The 22,697-nt window shown below is 41.3% G+C and overlaps 1 protein-coding gene across 3 annotated transcripts in view; it reads right to left on the minus strand.

Annotated features, from left to right (window-relative positions):
- The window catches only part of LOC143880292 (putative LRR receptor-like serine/threonine-protein kinase At1g06840), a 114,928-nt gene that overhangs the window by 34,856 nt on the left and 57,375 nt on the right, over window positions 1-22,697 (minus strand). For all 3 annotated transcript variants that reach the window (XM_077383149.1, XM_077383148.1, XM_077383147.1), the window contains 3 exons: window positions 19,667-19,825; window positions 5,620-5,903; window positions 2,009-2,060 (listed from right to left, as the gene is read on the minus strand). In XM_077383149.1, the coding sequence (XP_077239264.1) occupies window positions 2,009-2,060; window positions 5,620-5,903; window positions 19,667-19,825 (495 nt within the window). The remainder of the gene's footprint in view (window positions 1-2,008; window positions 2,061-5,619; window positions 5,904-19,666; window positions 19,826-22,697) is intronic.

Here is a 22,697-nt window from a genome sequence, read left to right on the forward strand (position 1 = left end):
CTTCGAGTTTCTTTATCATCTTCCTCTCCAGACCTCGGTAGAGAAAAGGTCTTCATCGCCTTTTAAATAAATCGCGAATATGATCCAAGTAATAAATGCCCAAGTTTCCTTGGGGACCCAATTCCAATAAGATCCCCATGCCTCATTAGCCCATACTACTCCCGAAAGAATACCTAAGGTTGAAAAGATAAACCCTAGACTAATGACATGATAACTCCAATGATCCAATCGCTGAGTCAATCGATACCTGTGAGAATTTCTAAATGAAGGAAAATAAGTGTTTTGTAAAACACTTCTTGTCTCATTCAAGTATTGGATCTCACCAAAGGAAAATCTCACAATTAATAAATGATTGGTTTTAACAACAATACCTGTGTTTTTTCGAACTGTGATGACTAGAAATGCTACTGATAAGAGACTCAAAAGGACTTCTCTCCGTTTTAGATGAAGTCTGCAAAATGGAAAAAGAACTGTTAGTTATGGAAATCTTTACCATTCCTTTATTTCTCTGCTTCCTTCTTTTGCTCTTCCTTTTCGTAACCTCTTTCCTCTAAAGGATGTGATCCCTTTTCTCAAAGATCGGATATTTATTTATAGAACTCTTTTGAAGTGGTTGGCACCTGCCACCTCACCCCCTTATCCCTCAACTTCACGTTCTACACTTCCCCTTTTGCGGGGAGTAACGTAACTTCTTTTTTTTGAAAAGTGAACGACTCACTTCTTCCTTCGCGAAAGTTACTTTATTCCCTAAAGTTTGGGGATTTCTATTCCCTTGGTCGTAGGCTCCCCTTTTTTTCCTATGATTTGTGGACACGGACACGAGTGTCGCGTGTCGGCAAGGGCACGGAGTGTCGGACACGGCCAACTCCCAAAATTTAGAAACGGAGACACGACTTAAATAGAAAGTACAAATAATCAAGATTTGTGAACAAGGATTTGTGTGGTGAGTTTCAACACAGATACGAGGTATCTGACATGCCAAACCCTAAAAATCTAGAAATAGTGGCACGCTCATACACGTACATACATATAAAGTTACTAATGTTACTAACACTTCTAGTAGTACATTTAAAAGTGTCTAAAAGAGTGTCGATACGTGTGGAGACGGGTGACGTGTCGAACACGATACGACACGGGTGTCCACAATAAATTCAAAGTGTCGGCTGAATCATAGTTTTTTTCTCTTTATTAAAGTAATTTGACTTTATTCTTATCCCTTTTTCACTTTAGGGAATAAATTAACGTGTAGTCACCCCTTTTTTCTCTCTTCTTGATTTACTAAAGGGATTTTACTATAGTCCCAATTTTATAAAATTTCAGTCCAACAGAACCCGACTTCCATCACGAATCACGACCAAATCAGTTCAGCTTTGAACTTGTCTTTTCTTCTGGTACTTTTGAAAGAGATATTTGCCAAACCAACCAAGGATCTTTTCTGCAAACTATGTTACCCCACCAAGGAACAAATAGCCACTTTTGGGTTTACCGACCTCAAATCCGTGTAGGATCCCAACACGCGAATCTGAATCCATGCAACACTGGTTAAAACATACGTAATGAAGGTAATGCACCTTCATTGCTTGCCTCTTACAATAGTTTGCTTCTTACCCTCGTTCTTTCCTAATTTCACCATCCTCTTATTGTAACCATCTTCGCATGAGGAAGCCACATCCCAAAATTTTCTTCATTAAATTAAAAAAAAAACTAATTACATGTTATTTATAGAAAATCCCTAATCTAGATAACCCTTATCTCTAAGACTCCTACCTATACTAAACAACTAGAGAGTAAATCTAAGTATAACAAATATCTAAACTAATTTATTTCAACCTAAGTGGGACCCATTTAGTCACGTAACATAGCACTCTCTTTTTACAAACTTTATTGCTTATGAGAAAATGGAAAAAGATTTGACAAAAAGATGATCTCGCAACATGCCATTTGGCATGACGTAGAACTCTCTGTTTACAAAAATTTCTAGCTTAAGAAAAAATGGAAAAAGATTTACCAGAAAGGTGATCTCGCAACGTGCCGTTTGGCATGAACTCGTAAACCAACATCTGTACCACCAACAACAAAATCAGAAGCATAATTTTTAGAAATTTCATTACTGATTTAGATAGGACTAGATTCACCAAAGTCACTTGTGACTGTAGTTGTAGCATGCTGCTTAGTTTCTTGGGAAAAAATATAACTCACTCAAGTTTAGCTTAAGGTAACATGAGATTTATGAACCTGCCGTTTTGGAAAGAAACTATACAATAATCATGCTTGACTCAGAAATTGTCGGTAACAAAGCTCAAAGAAATCATAGGGGTACATAAGTACTGCCAGCATCTTGTTAGTAAGTACCGTACGATAAAAAGTAAAAATTGTATATTCTCAATATTTTTTTTGAAAATTGACAGAAATATATTGATAGTTCATACGAGAATTACATGAAGAACTACAGCGTATGAGGACCTAGGAGATAACTCCAGGGCCCTAAAAGAAAATCCAAAAGGACTAGATTCACCAAAGCCACTTGTGACTGTAGTTGTAGCATGCTGCTTAGTTTCTTGGGAAAAAATATAACTCACTCAAGTTTAGCTTAAGGTAACATGAGATTTATGAACCTGCCGTTTTGGAAAGAAACTATACAATAATCATGCTTGACTCAAAAATTGTCGGTAACAAAGGTCAAAGAAATCATAGGGGTACATAAGTACTGCCAGCATCTTGTTAGTAAGTACCGTACGATAAAAAGTAAAAATTGTATATTCTCAATATTTTTTTTGAAAGTTGACAGAAATATATTGATAGTTCATACGAGAATTACATGAAGAACTACAGCGTATGAGGACCTAGGAGATAACTCCAGGGCCCTAAAAGAAAATCCAAAACTATTCCCCCTTTACCATCCGCTTTACATACACCAGTGCAAAACAAAAACACTTAAGTACCAAATTCTGCAACCTTCCTAGAAGTTGTCCCCGATATCCATGATAATAACACCCATTCAGTAGTTAAAACCCCCTAAAACAATTCAGTGATCCTCCCTGTCAGGTGCAATAAAGACACTCGTGACCTCCAGGAGAAACACCTTATTTGGCCAGGCAGTCTACCATCACATTTGCCGACCTCCTAGTGCTATCATCGATTTGATTTCGCGAACGAGGTCCTTGATACCCAAAATCATTTGCTCATCTAATCGGAATAAATCCTCCTTCCAGACAACAATAATACCCCCAACGGATCCAACTGCATCTTATCAGCACCATTTATGATTGTTTCAACCCCAAAACTCATTGATAGAATTTTCCACGACCCCCAAAATTTAGATTCAATGATATCAAAAATGTCAGGCCTTCTCCTATGGCAGATGTCCTTTGCCCCCATCTTCTTCCTCTCCGTCCCCAAACCCCTAATCTTCCAGATTATGATCTTCTTTTAAGAAACCGAGTGCCCCTCCCAAATACCCTCTAACCTTCGTGCGTCGTGAGATTTTGTGCTCCCTTTTTCCTTTTCCCAAGCTTTTTGTTTTATGTTTACCGGCTTGATCCTTGTTTTCGATCTCCATGAAAGTCTTTCGGGTGCAAACAACATCATTCTTATACAACGTGCCGGGATCGTCACCCATGGTGACAAGCTCATCATCCATGATCTTATCCACTGAATCGTCATCAACCTGACTGCGAAAAAGACGAGATTTGATTCTCTCGTAAAGCACCTTATTAAGGGCCCCACATCTGAGAGACAACACAGATTTTGGATCCTTGAATATTCTGAGGAGGGAGAGTCCAGATCCTCCCTCAGGATATTCTCTCTCGGCATTGACACGTGGCGGGACAAGGATGACTGGACCCATTGACTTGAGTGTGCCAAGTTTTCGATAGCTGGGGTGCTTCTTGTAAAGGTACAAGTTACAGTTAACTCACTATTGCTACCTGGAGCTTCCGGTCGCCACAACACATTCGAATGATCTGTGTTTATAACACAGCTGGAACTTAATATGCCAGAATTGCAGCCCAACGTTTCCGATACGCGAGCTGGCATACTCTCACCCCTACCATTGGATTCCTCCCTTCGCACTCCTCCGTCAAGATCCATCGCTTCATTTGGGATAGCAAGGGTTTGAAATTCAAAATTTTGGCTATTGTGCAGAGACTCGCTATCGTGCGCCAAGGTCAGTACGCCGCGCTTTGAGCCGCTATCATGAGCCACCGATGTTCTCCCTGCATCACGAAATTGTTTCGGGTTACCAATGGATGACGAGACCTCATCAATGGATTTTGCTTTCCCTGAATCCCTATCACTTTTCGAACTCGACAGATATTCCAGATCTTGGTCTCTCGTAAGAACCTTTTTCGCATGAACCCACACAATCGTTCCTTCCCTTGAGGCCGGAATCGATAGATTTTTTGGGCAATTACTAATTGCGCCAACCTGGATCAAGGCCTGCTTGTATCCCCTTTCCGATTTACATGAGAAATTTGTGGCTATAACTTTGCCTATCTTACTACCCACCCTCATAAAATTATCTTCACACCATGCTTCGGGTGGCATACCAGATATTTGCCACCATTCACCTTCCTTTCTATCAGAAAATTTGGATGCCCAAGGCATCAATTCCAGAAAAGGGGTATTAACTGCTGACAACCAAAGATTTCAGGATCTCATTATGTTCTCTCCTGAAGGAAGAATTATTAAGACCTCAAGAGCATCCAACTTATAATTGGCCAACAGGTTCTTAGATCCATTCCTGTTTCTAAGCCATACCTCCAGAGCTGAGATATTCCCACCATCCATCACGAATCCGACCCCATAGTCCCTTGTTTGCATTCTTGATCGACAATAGAGGAACAGCTTCATGACTAGACAATTTATCTTCAGCGATATCTTGGTGTAAATCAACGTTATCTGCAACCCTTCCCTTGTTTCCCATTTCTGCCCTACTAGCATCTCTTCCTTGGTCCTCAAAAGCTTCCCTTGGAATATTGCAATCTGATCCTGTCCAGAACTTGCCACACTTCCAGCATAGGACACGATTTCGAAAGTTGTTGAAAGAGCATCTGCTGCATATCCAGTCGCACAAACCCCCAGCTCTTCTCCTCTGGGCCACACGCTCACTTCTTCTGTCTCTTCTGTTCTTGACAATGTTCCAGGGTGCTCTTGCGGATGCACCATAATCTCGCTCTCGCCATTCCTTTCTCCACTCGTTTCCCATCTATCGGTGCCCCTCTCCGCAATAATTACGAATTTTGAAGTTAATGAAAGTAATATTTCCTCTTCACAGTTGTTCTATATTCTCAATATTAAATAACAACTAAATATGATATCATTATTCACAAATATTTCACATATTTTTCTATGGTCTTAATTTCTTTTCTTATTCACTTAAAAAATCTATAATGGTAATATACCCCTACAATTTCTGACTCGTGGTTTTCAATGTTCTATGTCAACTGCTTTTTATTTTTTGTTTCCTTTGTGTCTATTGTGTAAAGATTGAATTTAACAAAGCCAATCCCAGATCTCATTGTATTCCTATCCAAGACAAGGGGATGAGTGAAAGGCACAACGAAATCATCCAGTGGAAACATAAAATCCTTAATGGTTCAGACACACAAAAGAAAGTACCTGATCACCTTCTTCATCACAATATCCTAACAGAGAAACCAGATTCCGATGATGTAGTCGTGACAACAACTCAATCTCTGTAAAGAACTCTTTTTGACCCTGTAAGGATCCTTCTTGTGCACGCTTTATGGCCACAATCGTATCATCATCTAGGATTCCTTTATAGACCTTCCCATAGCCTCCTTGTCCAACTTGAGTGGAATTGCAGAAATTGTTTGTAGCCAGAGCCATGTCGCCAAATGTGAAGTCTTTCACTCCGTCAATTTTGATTGGGATTTTCGACACTGCAAAATGAATGATTAGAGGCCAGTTACTGATATACCTGAGCTTTATTAATTGCTTATAAGATATTAATAGAAACATTCACACCTCTTTTATTTGAACAATAAACTGACATATAGAGAACTGCCCTTCAGATATTTATTTCAGAGTGCAATAATTTGACTGTCAATAAATTATGCAGATTTAAGCGATTTTCTTAACCATAGAAAGTTCTTGTTTTTTTTTTTTGAATGGTAACTGAATATATTAAAAAGGGATAGACCGAAAAAAGGACCCCTGCACACCCCACAAAGACAGAATTACACAAAGGAAGAAAGGAAAATAGGAAAACAATACAAAAAGAAATTAAGGGAGGAGAAAGTCGTAAAGCTCCAGAGACTACTTGACCGCACCCGCTTTAGCCAACTTGTCAGCGACTTCATTGGCTGATCTCCTAACATTTTGGAAAGCTACAGAGTACCCGACCGTTATATCCTTTCTTTCATCGAAAAAACGAAGAAATCTCCAAGGAGGAACCACCGAACCCTTAAGCCACCTAATGACATTTAACGAGTCTCCTTCCACGATAGTGTTCGCTACCCTCTTGCTCCCTAATAGCAGAATGCCTTGATATGCGGCTCTTACTTCAGCTTCGTTTGAATCTGCAACACCTATAGGCCCGGAATAAGCCTGCACAACATCCCCATCTGAATTCCTTAAGACACCCCCTATCCCAACTGGACCAGGGTTACCCAAGCTTGATCCGTCAAAGTTCAGCTTGGAAAAACCTACAAGAGGATTGACCCATTGCTGAGAAATTCTAGGAACGGGTACATGACTGTTGCAGACCACTTTCCATCCCGCCCACAGGTCGAAAGCCGAAACAAATTTGAACATGGGCAGTGCCCTCGCCCATGAAATCGATAATGCAACTACCTTGATATACAGATAGTAAGAAGAATTAGCACGCCCAACGAAAATCCTATTGTTTCTTTCCGACCACAGAACCCACATCGTAGCCAATAACAAAATCGACCACAAAACTTTACCTTTTTTCCTCCATGGACTAAAAGCCCACCCTTCAAAAAGATCCTTCACTTGGGAAGGAAAAACCCACTCGATACCGAATCTCGACAATACCCTTCCCCATACCTCTCGAGCGACTTTGCAATGAATAAATAAATGCTCCACAGATTCTCCTGCTTCTATACACATAGCACAATGATTGACTATGATCATATTTCTTGCCCTCAAAAAATCAACCGTTTGAATACGGCCTTGAATCACCGACCATCCAAAGAAACAAATTCTTGGGGGAACCTTCATCTTCCACACTTTTGCCACAGAAAGATTTACCGCACACAGATTCAGTCCTTTGTAGAAAGATTTTACCGAAAAATAACCCGAAGAATCCCACACCCAGATCCTTTTATCCGCCCCTGATGAACTAATGTAGTTACCTTTTAAGACCTGAAGTAATGAAACCAACGAGATCAATTCCCTATCAAAGAAATTTATGCGGAACAGCGGCTTCCAGATCACCTTATTGTCCCAAAACTCAAAGCAATCTTTGACTAAAGCTTGCTTGTCACCGGCCACAATATATAGATCAGGGAACAAATCCTTTAAAGGAATGACGGAACACCATACCATATTCCAAAAAGAAATTCTATCCCCCGAGTATACTCTATATCTTATGCAGCGGTCGAACCATGGACTCAATCGCAAAATATCCCTCCACAGAGTCACCCCTGGTTTGTTGTATCGATTTAGGGATCTCCAATTTCCCACGTCTGCGCCATATTTACCACCAATAACTTTCGCCCACAACTGTGACTGTTCTTCGCCAAACCTCCACAGCCATTTCCCCAAGAGAGCAGCATTTACCTGTTTTATCTTACAGATCCCCAAACCTCTGCCAAGTACCGGCTTGCAAACATCTTCCCAAGAGACCAACGAGAAGCTCCTCTTGTCCTTCGATCCTCCCCACAAAAACCTCCTCTGAATCAATTCGATCCGCTTTGCAATAGAAATAGGGCACAAGAATAAAGATAATTGGTAAATAGGAATATTAGACAGCACTGCCTTAATCAAAGTCAATATTCCCCCTTTTGATAACAAATTCCTTTTCCATGTATCTAGTCTCCTGTCGATTCTTTCCACAATGGGCACCCACGAACCTATTTTTGGTCTACCACCTCCCAAAGGGAGCCCAAGATAAGAAGAAGGGAACCTATCCAAAAGGCATCTCATTAGATTAGCCAAATTCTTTGCTTCCTCCTTCCCCACATTCACAGCATACATTCGAGACTTTGAAAAATTCGATCTTTGACCAGTGATGATTTCGTAGCACCTCAGCACTGCTTTAAGATTCAGCATTTTCGAAATCTGGGGGGAACTAAATAATAGAGTATCATCTGCAAATTGCAGATGAGACACTTCAACGCCGTTCTGTCCACATTGGATCCCTTTAACTAGACCCACGGATTTGCCTTTCTCCATTAAGAGACTCAAAGCTTCAGCGACGATAACGAACAGGAAAGGAGATAATGGGTCCCCTTGCCTCAAGCCTCGAGTCGATCTAAAAAATCCTTTTGGAGAACCATTTATAAGGATGGAAAACCAAGCCGACGATAAGCAACTTTTTATCCACCCCCGCCAACGATTCCCAAACCCCATTTTCCCAAGGAAATGGTCCAAACAATGCCATTCAACTCTATCATACGCTTTTTCCATGTCAAGTTTGCATACAACCCCCGCAGAACCCGACTTAAACACCCAGTCCACCGTTTCATTGGCCACCAACGAGCAATCCAAAATCTGCCTCTGACTCACAAAAGCGCACTGATTCATCGAAATGATCGAAGGAATAACCACTTTTAATCTCTCTGCCAATATTTTTGACAGAACTTTATAAAGGCAACCAACTAGACTGATAGGTCTAAAATCCGAGACTTTCGCCGCGCCTTTAATTTTTGGCAGCAAAGCTATGAACGATGCTCCAGTACCTCTATCCAACTCCATCCCTTCAAAGAAGTCCTTGAAAATTTTAAAGATGTCCCCTTTAACATACTCCCAACAGGATTGGAAGAAGGCCAGACAAAAACCATCCGGCCCTGGAGCTTTATCGCGGTCCATCGAAAAAACCCCAATCTCCACCTCTTCTTCCCAGAACAGTCTTTCCAACGCCAACCTGTTGTGCTCATCTAAAACCTTAAAATGCACTTCATCTAAGACCGGTCTCACAATGACTTCCGAAGAATATAAAGACCTAAAGAAATCCATAATTTCCTTGGTGATGACTTCCCGATTGAATGAAAAAGCGCCGTTAACCTCAAGAGCCGCTATATGATTGTTTCGCCTCCTCGCACTAGCGATGCTATGAAAGTAAGCTGTGTTTTTGTCCCCCTCCTTTAACCACAAAGCTCTTGATTTCTGCCTCCACGATATTTCATCCTGCAATAAAAGGCATCTATGTTCTTCCTTGTATCGACCCAACTCTATCAGCTCTTCCTCTGAAGCAGTCCCCTCCTCATCCGCCAAAGAGATCGCTCGATTACTGTCGAGAAACCACAATTTTCTTCCTGATCTTTCCCCCAGTCTATTAGAGTTCCATTCTTTGAGTTTCTTTTTTACCGCTCTGAGCTTTTCCCCTATGACAAAATTCGCCGCCCCTTCAGCCTTGTGCGATACCCACCATCCCCCCATCAACTCCTCCATCTTAGGAATTTCAAGCCAAGCCAGGTCAAACCTAAACGGGGAGGGACCCCAAGAATCTAATCTTGGATCCAGCAATAGCGGGCAGTGATCCGAGACAGAATGAATAAGAGCCTTTTGATAGGAGTCCGGAAAGATGGATAACCACTCTGAGCAAAAAAAAACCCGATCAATCCAACTCTTCCTGGAGTTTCTAGACCAAGTAAATTTAGCCCCCGACAAAGGAATATCAATCAATTCATGCCTAGCAATAAAATCTGAAAAATCACCCATATACTGATTGGATCTTCTGCACCCCATTCTTTCTTCCACCCATCTAACTTCGTTAAAATCCCCCCCCCAAGCACCACGGATGACCCCACTTATTCCTGACTACGGCTAATTCTTCCCATAAATTGACCTTGTCATTCCTCACTGTTGGACCATAAATGCCTGTGAAGGTTACCAGGATAGGTTCCCCCACCTTCCTCAAGACAATTGAAACTGAAAACTTGCCTATCCATGATTCTTGTACTTCCCACCGTGATTGATCCTACATCACTAGAACGCCCCCTGCAGCTCCAATGGCATCCAAGGCTAGGATTTCCCAATTCGCATTCGCTCCTAAGCTCTTAATTAGAGACCTATTCACCCCCCCCCCCCCCAACTTAGTTTCTTGAATACACACTACCAGAGGTTTATTATGTTTTACAACTGCTTTAACTTGGGCCTTTTTTTCCAAAAACCCCAACCCATTCACATTCCAAGAAATTATCTTCATGGACACACCGATTGGAGAGGTACAAGACCCCTAGGGCCTCCTCTTCTACTACTTTTCCTATTTGAAGATTTAGAGATTCTACCATCAGACCCATCATAATTAACATCGGATTTGAGTTTAGCTAATTCCCGCAGCATCTTCTTGATCCCCTCTAAACTGGAAGGGTCGGATAACATTCTCTGGTCTAACTCTCTTCCCTCTGCAACCCTGAACAAATTTATTAACTGATCCTCTGGTCCAGAGTAAGTCAAGCCCAAAGCCCTGCTCGTAGAAATGATGTGGTTAACAAACACCTCCAAAATCTGAGCTTTAGGATCAACCCAGGAAATGGGTTTTGGATCTTCCTCCTGAGAAATAACCAAAGCCAGGTTATTACGCCTGTTATCGGACCAAAAAGATTCTTCGTGGCCCCTTCTATCTTCCCCACTGATTCCCTCCCGCCTATCCATCTGCACGCAACTATCGGAAGATGCATTTGATGAAGGAATAACATCATTCACCTCCTCACTTTGCAACAGTAACTGGCGTTGACTCCCCTTTGTCAAATAAACATCACCCTGAACGCCCTCCTCGTAGTTACTTGCTACTAGGGAGGTTTCTACAAACTCGTCCAATAGATTAGAGATAAGCTTAGATTCACCCATAATCCCTACTTCCCCTCGGGTCCCCAAACTTGGTGTTATAAAGGTCGAAAAGCCCTTGGCTCGCACAGACCAGTTGACTAGAAGAGAGGAAGAAGAGATTTTAGAGACTTTCAACTGAAATTGGGAATCTTCCGCGCTTCCAACCCCGCTTGGAGAATCTATAGAGAGCCCATTGATCGAAATATCCATAAAGTCCATCAAATCCCGTGGACTTTGGGCCTCCATACAGCCAAGGTTAAAAAGGTCCGTCGAACGTGATAATACTATACTTCCTAACGGAGAGGATTCAAAAGGAAGGATTGGACGGCTAGATCCACAGATCCGAGGGATAGGTGAAGAAACAAACTGCACTAACGGGCCCATCTGCAAATATTGCTCATCCGACGGCTGAGGACCCACTAAGCTTAACAGGGGGATATGCGCCTCCACCACGTTCGAGAAACCTACTTCTGACGCACGCCGAACTGTAGACGAATGAGCACCCTCCACGCTGTCCCTCTGCATGGCAATCTTCTCAACGTTCAAATCGTCGTAGGCTATCCCCTTATAGTTCAAGCTACTACCACGTAAATAGGACACGTCGCAGGGCATGCTAGAAGAGGAAGAGGCGTACGAAAGTTTTTCTCCTCCTTGATTGCTAAACTGCGCACCCCTCTTCTCCGGCACGACTCCGCCATTATTCTTGATCGAACCAGACCAAGGTTGAAAAAACAGTTATGCCGACTCCTCCGATTCACGAACTTCATTTAGCCAAGGTCCGAGTAGAACATCGTGCTACCACCACCCAGAATACTGTTTCATCTATACACACCGGAATTTTGATTACATCGGGAGCAGAAATAGATACCATTAATAATATCAAAGCTGTCTCATACCCATTACCCTGTTCGCAAGACCCGTCTGTCGCTAGCACTCTCCCGATTCTGCATCCCACTTTTCTGAAATTGACCACCGACCAAGCATGAGGAGGCAAACCTTTAATCGACCACCACGAAGATAAGAACTTCCCTGTGAATCTATCCTTCCACACAGATATCCTTTCGAAAGGACTATCTTCAGCATTTGCCCATTGATCCTTATATGAGTCCAGTAAGAGGATGTGTGAGGAGGCAATCGCAAACTCCTGAGGAGCCACCTGCGTAACCTTTAAGCTTCCTGTGTTGCCTGACGACATTTCCAACCACTTTTACATCTCCTCTACATCAAGAGTTATTCCTCCTTTAGTTTTCACCATTAGAGTGCTCACAATACTGAACTGGGAAGCTAAAGCGATGGATTCCGCCCAGATTTCTTCCGGACAAAAAACTGTAGCCTCATTAAATTCTGGCTCGTCAGCATAGTTAACAAATCCCTCCTCATTACACTCTACGTCAGAGAAAACCCCTGTATACTTTGTTTCCTTCACACTAGAAGCTACCTTAGGTGTAGATTCTATCAACTTCTCCTTGGAGGAGATGACTGAGGAGTATTTTGAAAAGGAATAGGGAACGTCAATGTCAAACCCCGACCATACTTTCCGGCACCTGTAACATTCCACCCTTCTTCTAAAGTTGATAAACTTACACTTAGAACATTTACAATCCCCTAAATTGCTTTCTTTTCTTCTTTTTGCCACCCTAACCAATCTCTCATCTCTTTTACTTCGTTTTACTTTCCAAACCTCCTGATAAAGTTTCCTCCCAGATAGGTACTCTTTTGCCTGAGAATCCCTGTTGATATTCCAGGTACGGGGTTGAAAGGCATGCCGACCCAGATTCCGCTCGTGCCCATTTGAGTTCATGTTCTTAACAAATTCCTCCATCAATAGAAGCTACAAGCCACACCGAGCTTAACAGACCTCACTAAAGCCTCTTCCTTTCAGAAAAATGTGCAGGCCACTAGACAGGATTAATCCACCGGACTCCGATTCCGATACCCACGAAGACAGAAATGGAAAATGACACCGAAGCGGAAGAGACAGAAGAAGAAGAAGCAGAAGAAACAGAAGAGGAATACGATGAGCCCTATGTGTACAACGTAGAAACCTCTACATCAGAAACTTCAGTAACAGGATCGGAGAGGGAAGAGTTCGAGGCTGACATGGAGAGAAATAGGGGAGGAGACCAAGCTACAACAGCTAGTCTGAGAAGAGCTCCTACTCCGATTCCACCCAACTCTGAATCTCTCTGAAGCGCTTACCAGCCACCCATCAGACGCCAGAGAAGAAGATCTGGGTTTTTCAATAATCCGACAATGTTCTAATTATATCTGCTACTGTTTTGCCTCTCTTTGGCATTGATTGTGAAAATCTAGTGGAGTTTGTGGAATTAAATCTCTTCGGTATGTTCCTAGTAGATTTTCCATAGAAAGTTATTGTTGAGACATTCATATACAAGATAGCTCAGGTGGGATTTAAAGGAGTTGGAACTTTTAGAAGAATGGGGCCCATCATCTCATAGTCGCAGGGGTGAAGCGTTATATGTTATTTTCGTGGATTTTATATAAGTTGCTGATGTTAGCACTGCCATGTTTAATATTTGCACAAACCCAGCACGTCTTTTCTTTTTAAAACAGCCGTCGAATGTTTTTAGAGTTCCCAAAAATCTCACAGAAGACAATAAAAAGAAAAAGAAAAGACAATCTGAGTTGGTGCAGTTATTAAACATGGTACTGCCAATATCAGTAGCCTTTATATATCGAGGGTATTTTGAGGATTTTACTGCAAATTATGTTTAAGTAACTTAAATAACTTAAGTCATAAGTGTCGGCCCTCTTTGAGTTTTCGATTTGTTCAACAATAAAAGCTTTGAGGTTGGTGAGTCCAATTACAAGAACATCTTGTCCCTTCTGATTCTTATTCTCCTGTCCTTCCACTACTTCATAGTCTCTCGATCTCTTCCACTCTTCTGATTTCTTATTTCCACTTATTTAGTCTTTCAACCTCGGTTTATATCTGGTAAGTGTATTATGGAAGAAGGGTACTATGGTCATTATGTAATATATTACATAATATATATTGAAATCGTGGGGGGGGAGAGAACGACTTCTGTTCTCTCCCATTCACTCCTCTTCTCCATCTCCCTGTCTCTCATTCATCAACTCTCTCTCTCTTTCTCTCTCTCTCTCTCTCTCTCTCTCTCTCTCTCTCTCTCTCTCTCTCTCTCTCTCTCACCTCCATCATGTAATATGTTAACATGGTATCAGAGCTGAAGTTAGATCTCTCCAAAAGGTACACTTTTATTCTTTCTTCTCTCATATTCATCCATCTCCTTATTCCTTCTTCTTAACCCTAGCCAACTACACTTTTTTTGGGGTTTTCTCTTGAAATCTGATTCCATTCACCCCTCTCTATTTTTTTATCCTAACCCTAACCTAACCTTAGCCCTAATCCCAACCGCCTCCTCCCTTTAGCCCTAACCCTAGCCAGTGGCCCAAAAAAATTTTGAGTTTTCTGCCCATACTACAAACCGCACCCCTTCTTCACCCTAGTCCACCCAAACAGCCCTCTAACCCGCCCTTATTATTTTCACCCACTCCTCTCTCTCCCAATTTTCTTCTCTCCCTAACCCTTTGTGTACTTGACCAAAACCCTAACCCTAGACTTTCTATATGTGATTTTCGCATAACCCTAATCCAAGACAAAATTGTTAGTCAGACTCGGTTTTGTATTCAAATCTTACTCCCAAATCAAGTTCTACTTCAAATCAGTCCCTAATCCTTCTTTCTTTATGATCTAAACTTGTTTTCCCTCTCCATTTATTGTGTTGTTGGGTCCGAGATGTTCCTCGGTGGTTCCTTCTTGTTTTCTTCATATGTTTGGGTGGTGTTTCGAATCCTTGTGTGTCCTGGAGCTGGATATTGATGTCTTCGCACAAGTATATTGGTGGATGGTTTGATACATGGGTTGTGGTCTCATTATTGTTGGTGAGTGTTGGTGCTATTGTGGTGATCGATCTGTTGTTGATCGACATGGTTGTTGTTTGACTTGTTGGAGGTATTGTTGGTTGTTGGTGGTTGTGTTAGTGGTTGGTGGATGTGTTGGAGGTTCTTTATGTTCTTTGTCATTCTTGTTGGTGCTATCGTAGTTATCGAGAGAGTTCTTGGGTGACCTATTGGAGGATATTCATGTTGTTGGTATTACTGGCAGACCTGTTGGTTGTTTAACGGTGCTGGTGGTGCCTTTCTTATGGATTCTGTGGACCAATCATCACAGTAAATTGCACCCCTCAAGGTTGATGAGGTCAGCTCTTCGCCGTACAATGCCCAGACGACGCGCTTGTCCGCACTCTCTTATGGCAGAGCATGACCTCGCAGATTTCTGGCACCAAGATACATCTTCCAACCGCCAAGCGCATTTGGTATGAGACTGCAGTTCTCTTTTCTGGGGTGGGTGACCTTGCTCGCATTTGTTCCACCTATTCCCAGTGGATGCATCTCCGTCGCGGTGACGCCCCTCTGTCTGCTTACTACATCCAGTTTATCTCCCACTGTCAGCAGCTGGATGTTCTCATGCCTCTCATGATCAACTTAGCTATTGCTGCCCAACAGCGCGACCAGCTTCGTGTAATACACTTTAATGAGACGCTGGGTCCTGAGTTTCTTCCTCTCCAACAGCAGATTTTTGGCTCTGGGACTATGCCCCCCTACAGGAGGTCTATTTACGAGCTCAGCAGTGCATCGTTGGTACTTCTCTGCCCGATGGCTCTACGACGACGGCCTATTGTACTGGTGATCGTGCTTCCCATGGGGGTGACACATTTGGACGAGGTCGTGGACATGATTATGGTTGTGGTGGCCGTAGCTCTGGCAGAGATTTTACTGGTGGACGGAGTACTGGTGGCCGTCCTCGTCCCTATTGTTCTCATTGGCGACGAGAGGGACATTCTCTAGAGATATGCTATGTTCTACATCCTGAGCGTCACCCGCCATCTGCTCCACAGTTTGGCTGATCCGCACATCTATCTGCCACTGACACATCAGACTCGATACCTTCTTCCTCCTCTGAGCCCAGCCATGCAGTGCCCCTGATAGTTTCTTTCTTTCTCGCGCCGACTACGATGAGTTTCAGCGCCTTAGGCTGACCAGTCTCCCTCCGAGTGCCAGCTTTGCTCAACCAGGTAGCTCTCCTGCTTCTCTTCTCACTAGCTCGAGCTCCTGGATCATTGATTCTGGAGCCTCGAACCACACGACAAGTACTTCTTCATCCTTACGTTCTTTTCGTCCTCTCTCCTCTCAGTTTATTACCCTTGCTGATGGGAGTACTACTCCCATCTTTGGTATTGGTAACATCTCTCCCTATCCTGGTCTTACCCTATCCTGTCTTATGTGTTCCCAAATCTCCTTTTAGCTTATTTTCAGTTAGTCAGCTTACTAAACATCTTAATTGCTCTGTCTCATTTTATCCGTCTTATTATTTATTTCAGGATCTCCTACAGATAGATGATCCACCACAGGATATTGTACCTTTGTTGGAGGCAATTTAGTGTCATGGAGGAGTAAGAAACAAGACATAGTTTCCAAGTCCAGTGACGAAGCAGAGTACCGAGCCATGTCCCATACCAGTGGTGAGCTTATGTGGTTACATTCTCTCCTATCAGAGATTGATTTTCCTCCATCCTCTCCAGCTCGGCTTTATTGTGATAATAAAGCTGCGATTTATATAGCCACCAATCCTGTCTTTCATGAGAGAACCAAGCACATAGAGGTTGACTGTCACTTCATTCGCCAGAGAATACATAGAGGCGAGATTCATGTTTCCTTCACTTGATCTATGGACCAGCTTGCAGATGTTTTCACTAAGCCCTTACGTAATGCTAAATTGAATGACAATTGTAACAAGCTTGGAATGTATAATATATACATTTCAGCTTGAGGGGGAGTGTTAGAAGTGTATGTATTAGCCTTAAGGGCATAGTGGTCATTTTGTATGTTCTCCTTTAATATAAATACATTAGTGAGGGGGAGCTCCCACTCTCAACAGTCTTTCCCATCTTCTTCTTTTTCACACTCCAACATAGTCTTTGGACACATGTTGCCCTATTTGGGCCTATATATACATCATTTACATGAGGAGATCCCTTAGTGGAGACTCTCAATCTCTTCACTCCTCTTCTTCTTCCTTTCTCTAACCCTAATCTCAATTCCTAACATGGTATCAGATCTCTAGGTCAGATCCTGAGGGAAGAAAAGGAGAAGAGTCATGCAGTCACGCCTTCATCTCTCTCGCACTCTAAGTCTCTCGTTTTCTCTCCTCATTTTGGTTCTATTTTTAGTAAAACCTTATCCCCACTATATCTCTCCACAAAATCCCTGAAAACATTTTTGCGATAAATCTCTTTTGCACAAAACCCATATTTGTTTTGCCGTAAGTCATAAATCTCGAAAATCTCCCCTTATTTTCTTTAACTTTTTAGTGCGCATCTCTCAAATCTCCATGCAATTTGTTTCCTTTTTGTTTTTCGAAAATCTCTCTCCCTAAAATATCTCCCCCTAGATTTTCTATCTTTCTCTCCCTCTCATGCGCAAATCCCACTTCTGCGCTAACCCACCTTTCTTTTCCCTATTTTCCCAGTAAACCCAAACACACACACAAAATCCCGTGTCCTTTTTCCCTTTTCCCACTCCCAAATTTAATATTCCTCCCTTTCTTTCTATTTTAAATCCCTAAATCTCAACTCAAATCCCTTATCCTTTCCTTTCCTTTTTCTTTTGAATTATCCCAAATCCCTCTTGGCATCCCCAAACCCCAAATCTCAACTCCAAATTCCTTTATTTTCTCTTTTCTATATTTTTTGGCTTCTATGGCCTTTGTGTTTGTGTAGATCTACTCTGCAAAATCCTTTTCCATTCACAAAGCTCCACCTCAAATCATTTATTATCTCTTTTCTATATTTTTTGGATCTCCAAGGTGCACCCTAAGTGTTTGATGAAATGTCTAAGAGGGTTTTGTGTGCCTTGAAATTCTTCCTTTCATTGCGGCCTTCAACTTGAGGGGGAGTGTTGTCATGTTGTATGTATTGTTCTTGTGTTGCCTTCTTTGTTGTCCTTTCATATCTTGGTGTTGTCTTCTTTGTTATCCTTTCATATCTGGCTGTTGTCTCGGGGCTCATGTAATCTCGCCCGAGGGGGAGTGTTGTTGGTTAGTTGCTGATTGTTCTTCCTCTTCTGTCTTTTCTTCTTCTCTAGTTGATGTTTGTTCAGCCTTCTATGGTTGTTTTGTCTCTTCTTTGCATTGTCATTTCGTCCTTCACATTGTTAGATGCTCCGTTGTTCTTCGCATTGTTCGTTGTTTCCTCTTCATGTTCTTGGTGTATTTTACGTATTATTGTTGGTCGGTGTTCTCTTCAGGAGACGGTTTTCCCGTCGACCTTGCCTCCCGACAATATGGTGTCCCCATCGTTGGTTGGTTCTCCTCAGGCGACGGTGTCCCGTTCGACCTTGTCTTCAGACGATGGTGTCCCCATCGTTGGTTTATTCTCTTAGGGCGATGGATGACGGCGTCCCCGTCGACCTTGTCTCCAGACGATGATGTCTCCATCATTGGTTTGTTCTCTTAGGACGACGGTGTCCCCGTCGACCTTGTCTCCAGACGATGGTGTCCCCATCGTTGGTTGGTTCTCTTCAGGTGACATGTTGCCGTCGATCTTGTTCTCATTCAGGAGAAGGCCTTGTTTTGATCGTTCTCGCCATCATGCGGATTCAGGGGGAGCTGCTCCGTTTTGATGGCCGTCGATCTCGTTGTTGTACACTTGTTATCGATGCTATCATTTTGTTATGATTTTCATTACATATTCACCACACCAGCTTGAGGGGGAGTGTTGTACCAAGCTGGTTGTGTATGAGTTTATTGTTCTTTTTTGTTGTATAGTTATTTGTAATTGGTTGTCGTAGTTTTCTTTGTAGCAAGCTGGGGTTCCATAGTATATACACTCCAGCTTGAGGGGAAGTGTTGAATAATATGTAAGGATAGTCTAGGTATTACATGTATTGTAGAGGGTAATATGGTCTTTGTAGACATGTTGCCCTATTTGGGCCTATATATACATCATTTAAATGAGGAGCTCCCTTAGTGGAGACTCTCCATCTCTTCACTCCTCTTCTTCCTTTCTCTAGCCCTAATCTCAATTCCTAACAGTTTCAAACGCAGATACAGGCCAGAATGTGGCTAAAGAAAATCCTAGTCGACTCAGCAAGACGTGGCCGAGTACTCGATTGATGCGGCTGAGTACTCAGTTGACGTGGTCATAAGTCGGGAGAGTCAAGGGACTTTTGATTGACTTTGTAGGGAAAAATACGGAATTGGAGAAGGACGTGGCCAAGGTAAGAGGGAATCGACTCGGAGGAGTCCACAGTGACGCGGGTGAGTTTTGAAACTATGCAATAGACTGTGCTCTTGATCAGGAAGCTAGCTCATGTTATTCATCAGAAATGGTTAACCAAAATCACAGTAACTCCTGATGCACGTGGGTTGATAGGTGATTGCGTGCACCCATAGGGATAAGTCTTGCTCTAAAATGGGGTGGGGATACCCTATGTCATAAAAAATCACAAAAACTAGTCATAAGTGAGTCCATGGGCTGTTTTTAATAATTTTCAATATGCAATGGTTATTTTGATAAGAATCAAGGATATAACATAATTAGTGAAGACCTTATAGATCTTAATTCGAAATAATCTAGCGACTTACATATACGTTTTCTTGAAACTGCACGATGTTTTATGGTAAGCCTTCTCATGATAAGAATTGAAACGATAGTAGATATAATAACTGCACCAGCAACAACACCCAATACAATCCCAGCCACCGCACCCTTGCTTAATCCTGTATTTGTAGGCTGAAGAGGCACTGCAACAATAAAAAGAAACATGAACCAAATTATGATAGTAATTGATGAATGCATTGTTATTTGATTATCTCATGTTTGTTTTAGATTATACATGGTTAATTCTAAGATTTATTAGTTTATTAAATGAATACCATATTTATATATAATTTTCATAATTCTAAGATTTTTACATGTTGACATGTCAGACAACCCTATCCATGTTGAAACTCGACACACAAATCCGTATTCACAAATCATGATTATATATACTTTCTATTTTAGCCGTGTCTCCGTTTCTAAATTTTGGAGGTTTGTTGTGGCTGACACTCTGTGTTCCACAAATCATAGATTGACACGAAATTTATGAAAATTAACATGCCCTTGAAATGATTGTGATGTTGAAGATACTTTCAAAAAAGTTGCGGCCCATGGTCAGTTAAGAATGGCCATATCTTACTGGATTCCCAGAGAATATCAAGCTTCTAGAATATTTCTAGTAAGATTTTCTTTCTGGTAAAAAAGGTCAATGGTCCAAATTGATGATCCAGGTTTCTGCTAGTGGAGACTTTATGATATTGTTCCTGTAATGAAACAAATACCTTGCACGGACTTTGTGACCAATAAAGCCCTTCACTTCCTGATTTTCAAAAACATTGGCTGACGACAAAATGGAGCACTGACTAATGCCCTCTATGGAGGACACCGACATTCTGCCCAGTAACTAAGTCCAATGAGATTGGAGCTATTCCTTTGGGCTTTAATGTATTCAAAGTTGCAGTAAGTGACACAGGATATTTTGATTTCCAGCATTCTTGTAGGTAAACTGCATAATGCTTAAAGTCCAAATCTACCTCTTATATACAAACATATCCAGTTTCAGAAGCACCACATAGGCTTGTGCCTTTATGTCTCTCTAATATTGCAGTTATGATAAAATCTTGGTTTATTCCATCATCAGGGACTCACATGCACAAGGATTATCTATACATAGAAATAGCCAATAGATTTAAGGCTTGTTATGCAAAAGTATAAAATGACTTCTATGCATAGTTTTCAACCCGTGACTCGACTCGTGACTTGATTTCTTAATTTTCTAACTCGTGACTCAACTCTACTCGTGACTCAACTCGACTCGTGACTCGTCAGAGCTTTTGACAACATAAATTTAGTTGAAAAAAATATAATTCTATTATATATCAAAAGATGAAGACATGAAGCACATAAAAGAGCTGTGAAAAGGTTATTACATTTTCCAAAAACGCTCTCAGAAGTCAACTAAAGGAAAAAATACAGCTCGGTTTGTGCAAATATCAGAATATGGTTGTGCTGATAACATTTCCCTTGTAAATTTGTAATTTGTAAAATGGAAATGATATCAGCACTACCAAGTTTCGATATTTTCACTAAGGCAGCTTGTCTTTTAGCTTTTAAAGAGGTATCAAAAGGTTATTACAATTTCAAAAAAGTTCTCACAAGACAATTAAAACAGAAAAGGCAAGATGGGTATGCGGAATTATTGATCCATGGTTGTGTTGATATCATTTCCCTTTGTAAAATTCTGGATTTTACAAGCTTAAACTAGAAGTTCATAAAGGGATTTGTTAGGGGCCATCATGAATAAGACAAAATCTGTCGCACGAGAGCAGACAACTCATTTTGGTCGGATTTTGTTTGAAACTTTTCATTCCGCTGCGACGAGGGAAATTTTTTTTAATAGTTAAAAATATAAAAAAATTAGAAATTGCTAGAAAAAAATAAGAAACAATTAAATGAGCCAAATATGTAAAAGATCCAACATTTACTTAAAGGAAACTCATTATCAGCTGAAATGCCTATGTTGATTAGTGTCTTGACCAGTACGTTGACCAGTGCCTGACAAGATGAAAAAATTTTAGAGACTAAATTATGAGATTTATTTTACCGGACTTTTGGGATTTAATAATGGTTGGATGTGATAGAATTTATGAATTTTCAAAATAAGAAAAATAACCCATCATTTGGAAGTTAAGATTTTAACTCGATACGTTTTTTCGAATTTTGTACCAGAACTGGAAAGTTGAGTTTTTATCCTTTTAGATTTTTGTCTTGAATCTATTTTAATAGATTCAAATGGGAGGTATTCTTTAAGAGAACTTATATGGTGCCCGACCGTCAAAACCTAAAGGGCGGAGAGAGAGAACCATCTCTCCCTTGATTTTTAATCAAGAGTTTTTTACTTTTCCTTGGTTCAGTTCTCAAGGCAGGTTTTGTCTATATGCGCCCTTTATGTTTTGACGGTCGGGCATCATATAAATTCTCCATTATTTACATGTAAATCTTAACTAAATGGACAATAATAAGGGCAGTGATAAATCGACTCCCCATTTGGATAAATCGACTCCCCATGTGTGTATCTCTCTCCTCTTTCTCTCTCTAACCTAGAGGAGAGAGAAAGACACATGGGGGGTCGATTTATCAATTGGGGAGTCGATTTATCACTCCCCCAATAAAAATAGTAAAGACATTTACTTAATGACTTTACATGTAAATCTTAAGTAAATGGACAATAAAAATAGTAAAAGACATTTACTTCAAGGACTTCACATGTAAATACTAAGAACAGGAAAGGAGAAGAGAACCAAGATGAGAAAAGGAGACAACTATGATGTAAACTCTGTGACTCGTAAGAGTCCTAAGGTTTTGAGTCAACTCGCTCCGACTCATACGAGTCACCACACGACTCGTACGAGTTTCCAACATCACCGAGTCACCCTTCTAGTCGACTCGAAAAACATCCGACTCGACTCACGAGTCGACTCGTACGAGTCAAACGAGTTTGACAACTATGCTTCTATGTACCTGTCAGAAAATATCAATAGAAACAAATGCATATCAATATGTAACAGATACAAA

Source organism: Tasmannia lanceolata, unplaced genomic scaffold (assembly GCF_043159265.1).
Source record: "Tasmannia lanceolata isolate RefF3 unplaced genomic scaffold, GAP_Taslan_0.1 ptg000006l, whole genome shotgun sequence".
Lineage (NCBI taxonomy): Eukaryota > Viridiplantae > Streptophyta > Magnoliopsida > Canellales > Winteraceae > Tasmannia > Tasmannia lanceolata.